The 18,578-nt window shown below is 38.1% G+C and overlaps 1 protein-coding gene across 28 annotated transcripts in view; it reads left to right on the top strand.

Moving 5' to 3' along the window:
* Positions 1 to 18,578, top strand: part of LOC6547433 (longitudinals lacking protein, isoforms F/I/K/T) — a 61,702-nt gene that overhangs the window by 19,395 nt on the left and 23,729 nt on the right. For 4 of the 28 annotated variants that reach the window (XM_015157064.2, XM_026981004.1, XM_015157077.2 and 1 more), the window contains exons 6-7: positions 14,731 to 15,072; positions 15,281 to 16,506. The exons of 8 other annotated variants lie outside the window; for them this stretch is intronic. In XM_015157064.2, coding sequence (XP_015012550.1) covers positions 14,731 to 15,072; positions 15,281 to 16,506 — 1,568 coding nt within the window. Of the gene's footprint in view, positions 1 to 52; positions 1,612 to 1,770; positions 3,216 to 3,521; positions 5,201 to 5,455; positions 6,152 to 6,675; positions 8,118 to 8,768; positions 8,983 to 9,162; positions 10,022 to 13,844; positions 14,334 to 14,730; positions 15,073 to 15,280; positions 17,153 to 18,578 lie in introns of those variants that run through there. 16 more of the 28 variants (XM_015157082.2, XM_015157085.2, XM_026981008.1 and 13 more) reach the window with 13 other exon arrangements.

Below are 18,578 nucleotides of genomic sequence, written 5' to 3'. Positions count from 1 at the left end.
CGAAACTGAGAAAATATGAAAATACCAAACGAAAAACAAAAACAAATTTCAGGCCTGCTGCAGCTGATAGAAGACTCCTCCTCAAGTCAGCAGAATCATCTAAATGGCAGCAAGCTGGAACTGATGGATGGCAGCAGCGATGACTATCACCAGGGATCGGGAACGGGATCGTTGCATCACTTTCATGCGCCGCAATTCGATCACTTTCAAGGATTATTAGCCGGCGGAAATGGTATAGGTGGTGGCGGATCAGGCATTGGGGGTCAGGAGGAGAGCTTTACGTGCCCGCAGTGCTATAGAACGTATCGAAGGCACGGAACCTTGCGCCGCCATCTGCGTCAGGAGTGCGGCAAGGGAAAGAGCATGGTGTGCTCCGTATGCGGACATCGCACGAAGCGAGCGGATCATCTGCGCCAGCATGTACGCAAGAAGCATCCGGAGATAGCCATGCGATCGCTGTTTAAGCGTCAGCAAAGAGCTGCAGCTGCGGCAGCATCAGCCTCAGCCTTGGCCGTCGATGGAGGAGGAGAGGATCAAAAGGCCGAGACGGAAATAGTGGATCTGGTGGACATGCTGGACGATGGATCAGTGGCCGCTGCGGATGAGGATCATCAGCATGCCTATCTAGTCGACGATGACGATGAGGAGGAACTCATGCAGGAATCGACAAACACCAGTAACTATTACCACCAGCAACTGCGGCAGCAGGCCCTTCTACAGCAGGCACTCCAGCAAGTGGCAGCTGCAGCTGCAGTGGTGGCCAGCGGCACCGGCAACGGGAAAGGCACCTCCACTTCCTCCACGGAACTGCTTAATGGGGAAGGATTGTAGGAGGTGGGACAGCAATTTGAACTGAGGGGCGGGTTCTCCTCTCTACCTCCAAATTCGAGTAAAAGACGCGTAACGAACACGCTATCCTCCCCCCTCTTTTGTCCACTGAAAATCTCTACTAACTAATCGAATTAACCAAAGAGCAGCGGTTGAACTTTGACCTTTTGGCTTGCAAAATCCTATATTTTCCCTGCATTTATATTTATATGTTTAAACATTTATTTGGCTGTCGCACAACCAAAATATATGAGTATTTCTTTTTCCAGCGCTAAATCAAAAAAGTTGAGAACACTAATCGAATAATATTAAAAGAAAGTATATATGAATATATATTTTTTGTATAAAATAAAGAAGGAGAAGAAAGCTATTAACTAAAAATAAATGCAACGTTTTTTATAAACCAAACCACAACAAATGCGTTTTTCAATTGATGCATGAAGCAAATAAGAAAAAAAAGAAGTTGAGACCCCCTGTTTCAATTGTAATTTAATTTCTTGATCATTTTTGGTAAATAACATTTTCTCGAACATTTTGTTGGTGCCAAAGTTGATTATTTTTGTGTTTACATTTAAGTTTAACTTAAGTTTTAACTTCGGCAAAATGTATATCCATGTAATGGCGGCGTCGGTTAACCTAATCCACATTTATATATTGCATAATATACAAAGCATAGTTATAAGCCAAACAACCAACCAACCAACACACTGTAAAAAATGAAACCCAACCAAACCAATCAAATCAAAAAAAGAAAAGAACAGAAAAATAATAGTACAGCGAGGACACAACACGAACATAACCACACAACACCACCAACCACCCGCCATATATCTATTTCTCCACTCTGCTCCTTTCTATGACTCCTGTACTCTCTACTCTCTGTAAGAATCGTTAAACAGTCTCAGCAAATCTTAGACAAAAACCCAATCACAATTCTTACAGATTTAAGGACGCTTTACTGTAATTATGCCACGGCAGTTATAGCAGCGGCCAGTGCGGCCAGCAAGAAGCCGGCGGAGCATCAGACCGCATCAACCACCAGCAGCACAGCAAACCACCAGAACCTCAATCATCAGAACCTCAAGCAACATCACAGCAACAGCAGCAACAATAGCCAATGTGGTGGTGCTGCTGCTGAGATATGCGAGCCAGAAGTAACGATACGCAGAATGTACAAATGTGGAAACTCTGGCCAGGCGGAGGCCATTGTGAATCACCTGCAAGTGACCGGCGGCGGTCAACAGCACCAGCAGCTCCATTGCAATGTCAGCAACTGTAGTGGTTGTCACATGTCTGCAGCAGCAGCAGCCTCCTTTCAGTTGGCCAGTTTGCTGAATAGCGGCATACGTACGTCTGCCACCAACAAGCCGCAACGTAATCACATTTCTGCCAGCGGCGGCAACACTTGCAACAGTCCCAGCAACACCAGCAACACCACCAGCAACACCAACCACAACAACAGTAGCGGCAATAGCAGCTCATCCTTGGCGGCCAAAAAGACCAGTGTTCAGTTTCATTGCGAGTTCTGCAACTTTAGCTGTTCGTGGCGATACGATTTGAAGCTGCACCTTAGGCAGAAGCACGGCATTCATCAGCTGAAGAAAGTCTAGGATATAGGCTATATAGGAATATGATTCCAAGAACAAGATCAAATTGGCTGTTATACTATACATACTTCATGAAAACATCCTTATTCTAGTTAAGAAACGTTGTTTAATCTCGCTCTATTGTTCTGTGTCTCTGCTAAGTCAATATCTGAAGTTAAATATATGTGTACGAATATTTATTGAAATGAAAGTTGATTTTTTATCACCGATATAAATTTTTGAATAATGTATATTTTTTAGAGTCAATGATGCCAGAATTACCTTTGGAGAACCCAACCACACCAGACCTCAGAAAACATTTAATACTGTGTTTAGTTCAACCCCATTAGGGAAAATATAAAACAAATGTTTGATAAAAATTCAATCGAATTATTTGAAACAAAAATGAAAACATTTAAGTTTTTAGTTAATTTAAAAGGTTTAACCTTAAGTTACAAGTTTTGTTTACAATTTCTAACAATTTGATCCGTTAAGTATTTGATATTCGTTATTTAATAGTTCTTTTTTACTTATTTTTTGTATTCTTGTTATAGAAAGTATTTTAAATGTATTTATTTTAATTATTGTTTTCCTTGAAAATTGTTTAGCGTAGCCTCTCTAGTAGTTTATGTTGAAAATGAATTTGTATCATTATGTAAACTTGATTTAGACATTGAATTGTATAATTTGTATTAGTTTTCCTTCAACTTCTCAAAACAAAAGCAAAATAATAAATTAACATTTAAGTTTAGTTTTAAGTTAAGTTCATAAACAACATTGAAAGCGAAAATTTGAGTCTTGTTTATGGCAATTACCATTAAGCATAATTCTGGACTTTGTTTATGATTTTTCACACATGTTTCTTTTTATTTTCTTTTCATTTTCATTTCATACAACCCCCACAAAACATCAAAACCAAAAACCAATCAAATCAAATCGAAACGAAACGAAACGACTTTAATCTTCCCAAATCACAAATAATCAAACCCAAAACGACATCATCACCAAAACCACACAAATACACACCACCACCATTCACATCACATCACACCACACCACACAACTAATCACCGATCGCCGGGATTCGATTTGATTCGAACCCAATAGACCTGAAGTACGACTACAAGCACAGCGTTTTTGGCAGCGATGATGCGGATCAGGATCAATACAAGGAGCGTTTCCACTGTGCAGTCTGCAACAAGAGTTATCTCCGCAAGCGGCATCTGCAGCGCCATATGCGCGACGAATGCATTGGCATACCGCCGCGATTCAATTGCGAGTTTTGCAGCTCTCGATTCCGTCGCAAGTACCACATGGTGCGCCACTTGGTCTCCAAGCACGGTATTCCGCCGGCAATTGCACAGATGACAACGGGCAGCGGTTCGCGTTCCTCTAGCGGCGGCTCGCTAGACCTAAAGTCCGGCGGCGGTCTAGCTGGCCTCCAGCAGATGGGTGGTGGAGGCGGCGGTGGAGGCTCTACCGGTGATTGTGGGGCTAGTGTGGGCAGTGCTGGATCCCATAATGGCTGCGAGAGTCCCATACCGGAGAACCTGTCGCTGCGCAAGGAGAACTACGAAAACGAGAATCTGTCGGGTTCGCGATGCACATCGCCACTGCCGCCGCACATAATGCCGATACCCACGTATGGGTTGACAGGTGCCATCACTGCGATTTCTGCCGCCGCAGCTGTGGTCGAGGAGCAAGCAGCAGCAGCAGCAGCGGCTGCAGCAGCCGCAGCCATCGCCGAGGCCCAAGCCAAGAACAACAATGAATCCGGTGGAGGAGGACGACCCGAGGACGCTGATGATGACGAGGCGGCGTTGGCTGCACAAGCCGAGGCTGTTGTAGCACTTGGCATCAAGCCGGAACCGGTGACGCCCAGCAAGGTGCAGCACCTGATGAACGAGGAGTGGAACATGAAGCTGGGCCTACAGATCATATCGAATTCATTGCTCAAGGAGCGATTGATGAACACTATGCCATTTGCTTATAACAATAACTAAGCGACGCTCTTTCTAGCTATTTATATTATTTATTGCAACCAAAAGAATCTCTCAAGTTTTTTTAATTTGTCAAGAGCCATAGCTCTGCGTATTTGCAAACTGTATTCTTACGTTTTCGCCCCCACACCCTCTATGTATTTTCCCCTGTACGAGAATCTCAAACGTAGACATTCCATTTTGAAGATAATTTTAATTATGTATTTTTGTGAGTCGCCCCTAGACAAAATGTGTCTTAAAATTTGTCAATACTACAGTGTTGTATCATCCAACGGATCCTTTCCTAAGACGAACGATACCTATAACTCGAACCGTCACGAATTTCTAAACATATAAGAAGCTTTTCAGCATGACAGGGATGGGATTACTTTACCAAAAAACAAAAGAGTCCAGCATCTAAACTATTTGTTAGTCATTTAAGATGTAACCAAAAAAAAAAAAAGAAAGAAAAAGTCAAGAGAGAATATCAAATCTTTTACTACAAGTTGAGTAATTTCAATTTGATTTAATCCAAAAAACGCAAAATACTCAACTAGCCCACCAAACTTTCCTCTTACGAATAGAGGGGAAGCCATGGAGGTTGATTTCTAAATGTAACGCACTTATTCCAAATGATATGCCACCAAAATGTACGACCTAGTTAAGTTATTGCTATACTATACATTTTTAGCATGTATACCTAATTTTAAAAACTAATTTATCCAAAGTCAAAACGAAACAGAAATGAGAATTATATTTTAATTGAATAAATTACGAAAACACCAAATACACCAAAAATATACTATATTTATGTATTTAATTGCAGCAATCGAAAGTTTTATTTTTGTTTTTAGCCTTTTCTCATTCCCAATTTACCATCGCCACCATCCTTTGTTCATCCTTTGTTCATATCCCCACATGATTCATCCAATGTTTTCGTTTTCGTGTATGTTTTTACGTTTCCCATCATCATTCCTCGTCTTCAGTGTTGTCTTCTTTTGTTTCCTGCGGAAATTGTGCGAATTTTTCACTAACCTATTTTTATTACTAAATTTCTTTTAGATGTCTCTACAAACAAAACTGTTGTACTACCCCACTACTCCATCTACCACTACTACTCCAATATCTACTACCTACTATCACATACTACTATCTATGAAGTCGACCGAACCGTATCTTGTCCTGGAAAACTCAACTGTCTGAAGCAGCGCAACCATCTGCAAGAAACCAAAGTCTGTCACAGTATTATATACCATACATATTTTCTTATATATATACATACATATATATATATACTTTATGATATATATCTTAGTTCTGTGTAAAATCTTGCCTCGAATTGTTTTTGTCTGGGTTTCAACTTGATCTACACGTACATACAGTGCGATACAGTGCGTTTCGGGATGGTATTAAAGTAGAATATAACTGAATTGTGTCGATTTCAATTTGAATAAAATTTGATTGATTCGAAGTTCCGATGCGCACTATATCGCCCTATATAAAGCATGTTCTCAGCATAGTTCGTGTCTATTTTCCACTTTCTTGCTTGGGTTCTCTCATGTGTCTGCTTTTTGTATCTCAAAAATGCGTGTGCGTGTTTTGTGGCGAGTGTATGTATGGGCGTGTGTGTACTTGGAGCTTTTTGTGTGGTTTTTCCAATTCCAATTCCTAGTCTTAATATTTTCTCTATTTGATAATATATTTGTGTCTCATGCAATGAAATGTTTGCAAAAACCAAAATAAATTACTTAACACTTGATGTTTTTTACCTCACACAGACTTTTTTCTAGTATCTAAGGCGGTTCAACTTGGGTTAATTTACGAATACATATTTAATTATGGGCTAAACTTTTCTAATTCTAAGAAATCTCGATGTTTACAATTTCTTTTACTTTTTTTTTTCTTTTCCCGTCAAAATAGTTTTAAACCTTTTGTTTTTGGAATGCTTGACATGTTTTTTAAATCGTTAATTATTATGAATTTTTTATTTAATCTTTATATATATATGATTTTTACCTGATTTTTTTGTAGCGTTGCAAATTTGACTTGCTCAAAAAGTACAGAAATCGTATCGTGTAAAGCAGCAGAGTCCATCCAAAACACATATCAAATATACCAGTCAGTCAGTCAGTCATCAAACACGATCAGGAAACGTATCATTCTATATCAACTGCCAACTATCAACCAATTCAACTCGATCACTTTCACCCACTCACTTTTACCCATCCGTCTACGTGTGCCCCCCACCCCGTCTGCGCCCCGCACCCACATCTACATTGCAGATTTCGTATTAACCTGGTATCAGCACGCCTGCGATCAGTGCGGCAAATCGTACAAGACACGCAAGAGTCTCAGTCGCCATCGACGGTTCGAGTGCCGCTTCACCACCGAGAGGCCCATCTTCCAGTGCCCCAGCTGCAATTATGCGGCCAAGAGGAGCGACAACCTAACCAAGCACATCAAGACCCATTTTGCCAAAATGAAAAAGGACTTCCTGCCGCTGGCCTTTCAGATGCAGGCCTCCACGGGAATAGCCACCAAATGGGAGGCCACCGCATAGGCTAACCACCAACTCCCTCCCCATATTATCTGCATCTCTAATCCAGTCCTTGATGTTTAAGTTCCATACACATTCAGTTCTTATAACCATGGCCAACCAACCAGGACAGACTGCAATGATCTACTGAGCTCGCTTATCGAACGGCGGCCATAGGGAAAAACTAATTTCAGCTCTCACTTTGTTTTATGGTTTATGGTAAACAATCCGATTTGCATAAATTTGCTTAATTTATGTAGATGGCATACAAAGGCGGCAGCAACCAACCTGCTCAAAATTCAAATCATTGCAGTCGGCTTGTGTGGGTTCTTATTTAACATTCGTAGCTTAGACTTAAGTTAAGCGCAGAAAATTTTTCGCAATCATAAATTATGCTTCAGCTAGTCTGGCTTTTTCCTAAGTTAATTTAAGTTTCAAATTGGTAGTCTTTAGTTGTTAGTCCAGTAAGCCAAAAAGTCCAAAGAGAAAACGTGAACGAAACTAAGTCAGGGAGGGTATGAACTACTGAGAGTAGTTCGGGGCGGTGACCCGCACACTTTGCATTCCTAAGAAAAGAAACCAAAAAAAAAAAACCAAAACCAAAAACCAAAAGATATAGTCTATTTTTTAGTTAAGAGAGGCCATGCCAAATCAGCGAAATTCCAATTTAAAAACAACAAAAATCAACTAACACTAAACTTTTGTGGATTAAGTTCATAAAATCTAAGTTCCTTTGCTAGCTAGGATTATGATTAACTGATAGACAAGGATCTCAAATGAATACAAATGAAAACGCAACCAACAGTACAAGTACAACAAACAATTAACTAAAAACTATTAACTAAACAGCCGCAAACACATAGTTCAAATGTATAACACGCATATATTTACAGAGCAGCCAAAGAAGAAATGAATTACTTAAAAAGCCCAAGTCTTAAGCAGTTACTATATGTATTTTGTGAACCGTTGATGAATGTGAATCGAATTTTTGTGAACACACGAGAGTAAAACAAGCGAAAATGATATTTAGCTAGCGATCTAAGTCATTTTAACGTATATAGAAATATATATATAAGCAAAATGCCACTATTTTTATATGTCAGAGCCATAACTAAGTATTTTTTATATGCATATATATATAAATATGAATATTTTTGTAACTCGAATAAAATTGTATTGATCAAGAAACCGTTTGTATATCTAGTGGGTTGCTCTCTCCTCGTCTCTCTCTGCCGCTCAGTTTACTAAACATGTTTCATTGCAGACCCATGTCAAGCATCACCATCATCATATATGCATCAACTTCAGTCCAGATCAGTCATCATCCCACAGCGTTCATTAAAAAAAAAAAAAAAAAAAAAAAAAAAAATCAATCAATCAATAAAAAAGCAAACCCAGCAAATAAAATAAAACCAAGCCAATCTGCAACTACTGCTGCTAGCTCTGCTCTCACGCTTCACCATGCCACGCCAACACAAAATACAAAAAACAATTTTTAAATCAAGCAAACCACCCCGCAACACACACTAACTGTAAATATCACCAATGTATTACTATTACTATTACTATTTTTAATTTATAATACTCAGTGCAAAAGTTAACGTTTCATACTATTTACGAAAAAAAGAAAAATATTGTTTACGGAACTCTAAAATCGTTTATCCTACTGAAATCTTGTTACTTTTTCAAAACCAAATATGTGCTCTAGTTGCGTAAGAAAGATTTTTTTGTGTTTTTTTTTTTTTTTTTGCCTAATCTAATGGAAGATGTAACCGACACTTATGCAATGTATCTCTTTTTCTTCTCCTTCTATACAAATGCTAAACATCTAATTTGTAGCTCCAAGCAGCTATGTATCCAACTCGAGCCAAACTCCACCGCCAATTGGGGGCACATCGGCCAGCTCGGCGCAAGCCCTCATCCGCGACTATTGGTACGAGCTAAAGTTCTCCGATCTGTTCAAGTTCATAAATCCGGATGGACGTTACCAGTGCCCCAGATTCAATTGCCTGAAGAGCTACAAGGACGCCAGCTCGCTGCAACGACATATCAGGTGAGTTGTGTATATAGTCGAGTCGATATATAGTTCAATCGATCTTCTTGCGATCGGTGGTCTGTCTGATGATACTTGTGATAACTGATACTGATACTGATACCTATGTCTATCTCTGCCTCTCTCTCTCTATATATATCTTTGTATCTATGCGATGACTACCGTATACCCCCCGCCCAGATATGAATGTGGTGGACAGAAAAAATTTCGCTGTCTGATGTGCGGCAAAGCATTTTCACAAAGCTCCCACCTAAAGCGACACCTTGAGAGCGGTGTCTGTGTCAAATATTACTTATGAGATAATGTTTTCTTTAAAATCAAATAGAATAAGCGTTATCCCAATAGGCAGAAGATCAACTGATCGACTGATCTGATGATCGACATGAAATGAAGAACATGAACATGATTATATACACGTATATTACACACACACACACAAATACACGCAGTACAGCAACACAACAACAAACAATGAGAACAAACAAAAGGATATATAGAACAATTAGATAAAACCAAGAACAATTACAAATAACAAACAACAAAACGAATTTATTGGATGCCACATCATTTATAAAGAAAATGGATAAAAAACAAAAAAAACCAACCAATCTATAAATATATATATATATATATATATATATAGTATATATGATGAGAATTATTGTTGAAACTGAGCATTAATGAAACAACAAACGGAATACTTAGTTAAAGAGAAAGTGAAAAACGAAATATTTAACAAGCTAGAACAACAACAATATATACACATATATTAAATGCAGTCAGTGAACATTTTATAGGATTTTAGTAAAATGTAAAACCAGATAAAAAAAAAACCTAAGAAAAGAAAGAAAAAAAGAAACTAAACTAAGTAATAGAACAGAGAGGCAAACAAACAAAAGTTAAAGAACAAAACGTAAAAATTAAAAGAAAAGAGAAAACAAAACATACACGCAAGGAAGCTAAGAGCAAAACAATTTTAGTCAAACTAACCAAAACTACGTAATTTTAGTTAAAATATATAAATAATATAGAAACTAAACCAAGCAAAACTTAGTGAAATTAACAAACGAGAGAAATGCATATACATATAACAACCGACAAAAGGAAAGAGGACAGAACAGAAACTGAAACAGAAACAGAAACAGAACAAAAATAACAGAAATGCATATAACAAAACGTACTGTGTTTATTTGTTGCCAAATATATATCTATTATATATATTTCTAATATATAATATAATTAATACGATTCTTGTTATGCCACACAACCACGAAATTAACTAAACCTGAAATGCGAGTGGATGACATCAAAAACAATAAGAGCAGAGCAAGAAGATCATCAAAGAGATAACTAAGTGTTATTATGTTATTGTTTAAGTTGTTATTATGCCAGGTACATATGTATGACACACCAACACACACGCTGCCTACGTACAGTGAAACTTCTGGATTGAGCAACCAGTGTCCAGATAGAGGCCCCACTGTATGTATCCAGCAAGTAATACACTTTAAGTCTCATAGAGTCAACTTTGGTTAGGCATCACGAGTGTTTAGCGAAGGCAGATGGTCGAAAGGGATTTGCAGGATGATTTGTTACATGGTTCCAAGAACAAAAATAGTAAAGAGAGTTTATATACATATATACAAAACATATACATATGAGGAAACAACCACATCTACATAGAGATATACACATATAGAACTATATATAATGCTATATTAGCAAAAATGTTGTCTGTTGAAAGAAGAAGAGAGAGGATATTAAGGAAACGGAAATTGTTAGTCAGTGACGAGGATTAGATGTTGGTAACATGTATACTCACATCGCCAAAAGTAATTGTATTTGTATGATTAGGTGCGTGTATGTGTATGCGCGCGTGTGTGTGTGTGTGGGTGTGGGTGTGTGCGTAGCCGTGTGCGTGTGTGTGTGCCAATCGGTCAAAGGATTTTTTACCAGAGAAAAAACAAAAAGAAAAAAAGATATGAAGAAATAGAACATTTTGTGCCATTAGAAATTCTCCACCAAAACTGAAAGTAAAATTCAATGCTGCTTTAGAGACGATGAAGCCATAGATGAGATCGAACAATATACTCATACATGATATACATATGTATATGTGAACCAATATGATTTGTTGTTGCATTCGAACATGAAAATCGATTCTGTTGACAAGTGTAATTAATAGTACATTTTTGTTGTGAGTTCAAAGATTGAGTCTAGTGAAATTTTTGACGGCAGAAGTGACAACTAAATGCTACGAGAGTGCCATTATCAAACAAATTTTTAATATATATATATATATATAAATGATAAATGATAAATTATTGAAATTATACGGAATACATATAAGCAGGAGGCAACTAAACATAATTTCTAGTTAGGAACGCAGTAAGGAAGCAGGAAGGAGCGCAGGAAATATATTGTTTGTTGCTTGTTGATTGTTAATTTTTGGGTTGCAGAAAATAAACCTAAGCATATATGCAAGACACATGTATATGACAGTACAATAAACAAATAACATAAAATTACAGAATATAGAGAACAAACAAAACAGCAATAGATACCTATATGAACTCGAATGAACTAGACAAATTATACACAGTATAAAGGAAGCTAATAACGAATGAAAATCAATTATAGTGATGTACTAACTGCAGTTTATTAAGACCGATTTGACACTAATCAAAACTAGCCATCGACCGATCTGCCCAAAAGAAATTGATTAATTGTTAGGTAAATTGGAAGTAAAATCCCTTATTTTGGCAACTATCCATGCAGCCTTCGGTCGCTGCGATTTGTGTATTTAGTGTCAATTATCGGTATTAGCACATGTTCACCTCCTTCCCCCCGTAAATAACTAATATCAAAGGCAAATTTTTGATTGATTTACTTCAATTTGTTTACAACATTTTGCCACAAGTGCAATACTTCAAAAGTTTGTTTCACAATTTGTCTTGTGCGGCTATTTGCCAAAGTCAATTTTTGAAATGAATAGTCTAAAGAACCCTTTTGTAACCGAAAATACACAAAAAAGTCAACCTCCAAGCGAACAAGACAAATTGTGTGACTCTCTGAAGAAATAGATGAAATATTGCTTTAAAATTAGTAAAAATTTAATTGAGAATTATTCGCTTTACTTGTATGAATAATGTTTTTATATGTTAAACTAATTTACTAAGATCTTGTTGCGAGTAGCTAAATTATTATTATTATTTTTGCTGTTAAAGGTTAGATAAAGGGAATGAAACATGGAATGTTTCGCAATAACTTTTTTGTTAAATCGTTTTTCTTTAAATTAGTTTTAACACTGTTTTAATATTATTATTACATATACGAACATATAACGTTTCACATTAATTTAACCAGAGAACTCTTTATGTTTTAACTTTTGTTATATTGTTAATTAATATTTATTGACTAAGAGCAGAAAACCGTTTGCAAAAAAAAAAACCATAAAAAAATTAGAGTTAACTATGTAAGTTACAAAATAATGAACAAAATATACTCCAAAGAAACCAACCAAAAATATATATATATATATATATACACATATATACAAGGACATATACATATACCAATATATATATATTTTAGACAAAAACTGAACAAAGCAAGAACACAGCAACCAGACAAGAAAACGTTTTAGTAAAAGTGTATTTGGAACAAAGAAATTGCCATAACAGTCTAAAAGGATTATTATATATATAATCAAACCAAAAACAATAATTACCAGAACAAGATGAAGAACCGTAAGAAAAGTTTAATTGTAACGAAAGTTGTTTATTTTTTGTAGCGTAATATTTAACAACAATGAAACCGAGTAAATTGATAAATGATATATACATATATTTATTGTTAACGAAACCACGGATAAGGCGAAATTATGAAACAAATTTATACAACAACATGAATAATAAGAAAACGTAAACAGAGAAAAAGCAAGAAAAACTTTCATTGACGAAGCTGATATTGTTAGTACCTTAAAACCATGGAATAAAACAAAAACCAATTAATAATTATTAATAATTATAATAACAAGCTGTAGGATTAAACAATGAAAAAAACAAAACACAAGATTTGATGTAACCAAAACCAAGCTAAGGCCATTTGAGATTATGTTTTAATTTTTCGAGAAACCATTTAACCCCAAAAATTGTTATTTTTGCGAAAACTGAACAAATGGCATTATATATGAAATCGTTTATATACACATTGTTTGAAGAAAGTGGTAACAGAAAAACCAACAACAAGAATAATAAAGATTGATATTGAAATGTTGAAACCCCAAAAAAAAACAAACAGAATCAAGCACATTATAATTGTTACTGGGCAGTTTTGGGGATCGCCATGATGTATTTGTTTTATTTACCTAAACTAATCCATTTCCCTACTTGCAGATGAACTATCTCGATGGTTCTAGAGTCAGGTCAATGGTTATTTTTCCAAAAAAAAAAAGAAAACATAAACCATTGCTACCGTTACGCCATAGTAGACGGTACTACCTGCAGCTGTGGGCCAAGTCATTGCCACGAATTAAAAGCAACTTCTAGAATTTATTTTAACTTAAAACCAAGAATATTTTAAAGGTAGAAGAGAAAGCAAGAATGGTAAGACTGGATTTCTCCTTTGTTTTTAGCTTAGATTGTAATTCTCCTCTAGCTACCGATGCAACTTTCTGCTGCAGTAACTATCTATCGCTTCGCAATTGAACTGGTAGTTGGTTATACAAAACATGCATACATATATCATACATTTAGCATTCATCAACATCAGTTTCCCCAAGTGATTTTTATTTAACTGTGCGCACTTTGTATATTAGAAATTCGCTAACCTATTTCGTTTCTCTCTCGCAACTCTTGTAGAAAACTCCTGGACGATATCCGTGAAATCGGTCACCTCGCTGAACAATGTCTCGCCATCCAACAACTCGCACATTTGTCCACGCTGCGAGAAGGCCTACACCTACAAGAAGAATCTCTCCAGGCATCTGCGATACGAGTGTGGTCAGCTGCCCACGGAGAAGTGTCGCCACTGTTCCTACGTGGCGCGCTACAAGCACAGTCTGAACATGCACCTAAAGACGCAGCATCCGGAGCACTTCACAGATGCATCCGTGGGTTCTGTGGGATCGAGCGATGGGGTTGGGGATAGACGGGTAGTCTCCTTGCCGGGCCGATCGCTAGTTCGCGGTCTCTTCGATTCGGCAAAGGGGGAAAAGTTCCTTGATTACGTTAATAACTAGTTTTAGATCCGATCTCGAGCAGGTAAGTTGTGAAGGGTTTGGGGCGGGTGGGAAGAGAGGAAGCGACCAGAGTCCACTTCTAATGATAATAAAAATGCCTTTTGTAACCAAAATTGAAACGTGTCATTATTGAATTCTTCTCTAGTCCTTAAGTTAGTTAAGCCTTACTAGGGGCACGGTTTTTATACGTTTTTTTTGGCTGTGGTATTTTGTTTGTCCTTTGGTTCTCATTTAATTGTGCTGTACAGCAAACACAACCCACCAACACACACCTATACATAAAGCTTTACATTTAAGCAAATAGCTTTAAGAACTAAAACGAAACGGAACCCCAAATATGTTTGCTTGTTTTCACCAAGTTTAGATGTAATAAACAAAGAAAAAAAAAAGCAAAAGTTCCAACAGGATACAATTTTAGTGACAGGAGCTGAGCTTAACTACTTCCACTAAGCGGTAAACTCTTGCAGCCCAACCTCTTACTAACCACTATTCGTTCGACTCTGCAGCATCCAAGCAGGACAAGGGCGAGCAGACCGAAGGAGCACAGGATGAATACGAGCTGGACGACTGTTTGCTGGAAAGCAACGACATCGTGATCACCCAGAACAAGGATGGATTCGTGCTGCACGTGAAGAAGCTGGGCAACATTACGGCCGCCAAGTTGGAGGAGAACCAGGCGGTGGCACAACAACAGGCCCAAGCAGCAGTTACGGTCACCGGTCCGGCTGGACAACCAACGCCCACAATCACGGAACTCTTGAACGCCGCCGCCGCTTCGCATTCCGAATCCAAACCCACACTGACCACTCTGACCAGCACGCCCATTAAGTTGCCGTCATCGGAATGCGGTAAGTCCACAAGCTGCCTAGTCAGGCGTAATTGTAATGGTCGAGAAACGCTAGAAGAATGCCACATTATTTAGCCAAATGAGTCTTGGGCTTTCTTTCTTGAGTCTTTCTTGAAGTTCCATAGGAATTGTAGGAATAGTGGCTAGAAAGTGTACTTTGTACTTAGCATTAAACTAATAAGTCGCTTTATATTCTTCCCCAATTGCAGAACTTATCAACATTAAAAAGATAATACCGGCCACCACAACAATTGCCACACACCATGCGCACACGAGCTCGACAATCATTCATCCCCATCACATCATTCAGCATGTAACACAGGAGCCGCACCACCAGGAGCACCATCAGCAGCATCAGACGATTCACATTGAGGAGGTGCCGCAGACATCGCAGCAGCAGCACCACCAACAGCAGCAGCATCACCACCAGCTACAGACGGTCCAGCCGACCCACACCCAAGTACAAAGCATAATCACGGCTCATCCGGGCCAGACTATCAATCTGGTGGGCCTGCGCAATGTGCAGTTGGCCGACTCGAAGCCCATAGCATCGAGGATACGATATTCTCGCGGCAAGATCATCGGACCGACGGTACAAAATCTGCAGATCGTGGAAACCCATGAGCCCATACAGCATCAACACCACGAGCTGTCCGATGGCACCAAGTATGAGATTAGCGAGATCGATCTGAACAATCCCAATGCATCGGCGGCGATCATAAGCGACTTAGTGAAGTACGCCGAGATCGATGACATCGAGCTGCCCGACGGCACCAAGATCGGCATTGGCTTTGCGCCCTCGGAGATCACTGAGCACATGCAGACCACCGGCGGTGAGACGCACATCACCACCATTGAGCACGAGCCGCAGGAGCTGCAGACGGTCCACCAGCACGAGCAGACACAGCAGACGCATCACATCCATGCCGGCCAACTGCAGACGCATCACATCCAGACCGTGGTGCAGTCCAGCAGCAGCCAGCAGCAGCACGACCAGCAGCAGCAGCAGCAGCATCATCAGCACCACCACAGCATTGAGCTGCAGGACGACGATGGTGTGGAGACAATCACGCCCGAAGAGCTGGCCATGCACGACTCGAGCAAGAGCTACACCATTCTCACCACACGTCCCATGAAGGAGGAGTCGGAGCACGATCCGTCGGGCATGACCTATGAACTGTCGCTGAGCGACTCATCTCTGGGTCCCTGCGATGATCCGGAGTCGCGGTACGTGTGCCGCCATTGCGGCAAGAAGTATCGCTGGAAGTCAACGTTGCGCCGCCACGAGAACGTCGAGTGCGGCGGCAAGGAGCCGTGTCATCCGTGCCCGTACTGCAGCTACAAGGCCAAGCAGCGTGGCAATCTGGGAGTGCATGTGCGCAAGCATCATCCGGAGAAGCCGCAGCTGGAGAGCAAACGAGGCCGCAAGATCTAAGCGAACTATGTTGGGAGGATTGTGAGTACTACACATCTGTTGGGTGTTGAGAAGTAACCATTTTTGAGGTTATTAAGACCAGTTTCATTATTATTAAAACTATTCTGTATCATTTTATAAACGTGTACACCCTATTAATCTTAAAGTTCTTATTTGTTGATTATTTTTATTAAGTTTATATGTTGACTTCCGCTCGGTTCTCAAAAGTTACACTTTTAAAGCAAGCATTGTGTGCACTCAATTTAATTTCATCAGGCTTTAATTTGTATGTCTTCATATTTAGCAGAATTGGTTATGTAAGTCTTTTAATTCATCGTAATTTTCAAAATTACAAAAAAAAAAAACAAACAAACAAACAAAGCCCCAAAATGTCGACAAAATGGAAACAAGAACTTTAATTAATGTGCAAGTATTTTCATGGAAATAACACAAAGAGTATAGGAGCAACTATATAAATCGAAATTAGATTAGCATTAAGAATAATTGAAAACTTACTTCAGTATGTATGTGTGTGTGCTCTCAAAAAAAAAAAAACCCAAAATATATATAAAAAAAATGATTCAAAGCTAAGTTATGTAGAAAAATCTTAACTGAAGTCCTGGAAATTTTTAATTTTTTACTGCAATTTAACGTTGGTGCACACAAATTTCACCTATTTAAGCAAAGCAAAACTAACCGACATACAAACATTGGAGAAAATTGTAAACTTATCTAAATCGGAGGCTTGCAAAAATCATTTTGTAAGAATGCGTTTTCAAATCTTTATATATATATATATATAATATATGAATAGCATTCAAAAATATGAATGTAAGAAAGTTATTTTCTGTAAATTACAAAAACTTAACAATCTACTCGAAGTTAGTAAAATTGAATGTACATCGGAATAGCTGAGTAAATTGTGAACACTTTAAAACATATTTCCGCAGAAAAAATTAATATAAAAAAGAAGAAATCTAAGAAAATATATTAGAACAACAAATATACATATTATGTCTTTTTGCAGTTTTTGTGTGTAAATCAATTATTTGATTGAAATTAAACATTTATTATGAATACTTATTCTATAGAAATTATATTTTGAAAAATAGTTGTAAAAATAAATGGTCAAAATAAAATAATATAAAACCACAAATCCAAATTTGAAACTTTGATCTCTGTGCTAGGTAGAATAATGCATTGCAAAAAGTTCATACTAACATATTTCTCTTTCCAGGTGACCGATGAGACTTCAGCCAGAGATTGCCCCCAGTTAGCTAGCTAACACTTAAGATCTTCACTTTTTCGAGCATACCTAATATATTTCTCTTTTCTTTTAGATCGACCCTGGGACCGGAACCTGGATTGGAACTCGCAAAATCCTGCCAGACATCCGCATTGAGCTAAGCTTAAGTAGAAACATGCCACATGCCAAATTGTAAAGGGAAACAATTGCCATTCCAATACTTTATTATGTCTAAGAGCCCCAAAATCTAAACGTTCGTTTCTGTATGCCACTAAAAAGTAACCAGACCCGAATTGAACCTGTACCTGTACCTGTACCTGAACCACAACCTGTACCTGAATCCATATTCCCAGCCGTGTTTATCGATGTGTTCAAGCAATATCAAAACAGCAACTACTACAAAAAAAACCCACCCAAGCAGCACTCTCCAGCTACAGTTCAATTAATTTAGTTACCCTCTTTTTAGTTTTTTAAATTTATTTTTAAAATAAATATGTTTACACCCTGCACTAATTGGCCTTAATTTGCTCAACGTTTAATTAAGAGAGAGAAAGACTGAGAGGAGAGAGAGTTTTCTTTTATCTTATCTTTTAACTGTATATATGTTTATTAATTTGTACACTAATTTTTGAATCATGCCACGAATCATCCTAATGCTTACTTCCTAACTATGTTTTACACACGTGTATATTCTCACCCATCAAACGCTTTGACTAATTTATATTATTTGCTTTGCGCGTCCACCTCATCCAGATCTCATTCCCAGCCAACTTTTCCACTATCATTTGTGTGTGTCCAGCTTGACTTACCAGCTAAAGTTTGTTTTTGTTTTATTTTTATTTTTTTT

Source organism: Drosophila erecta, unplaced genomic scaffold (assembly GCF_003286155.1).
Source record: "Drosophila erecta strain 14021-0224.00,06,07 unplaced genomic scaffold, DereRS2 tig00000092-arrow-pilon, whole genome shotgun sequence".
NCBI classification, from domain to species: Eukaryota; Metazoa; Arthropoda; class Insecta; order Diptera; family Drosophilidae; genus Drosophila; species Drosophila erecta.
Note: the sequence above shows the minus strand (reverse complement) of the source record. Positions and strands in the feature narration are given on the sequence as shown.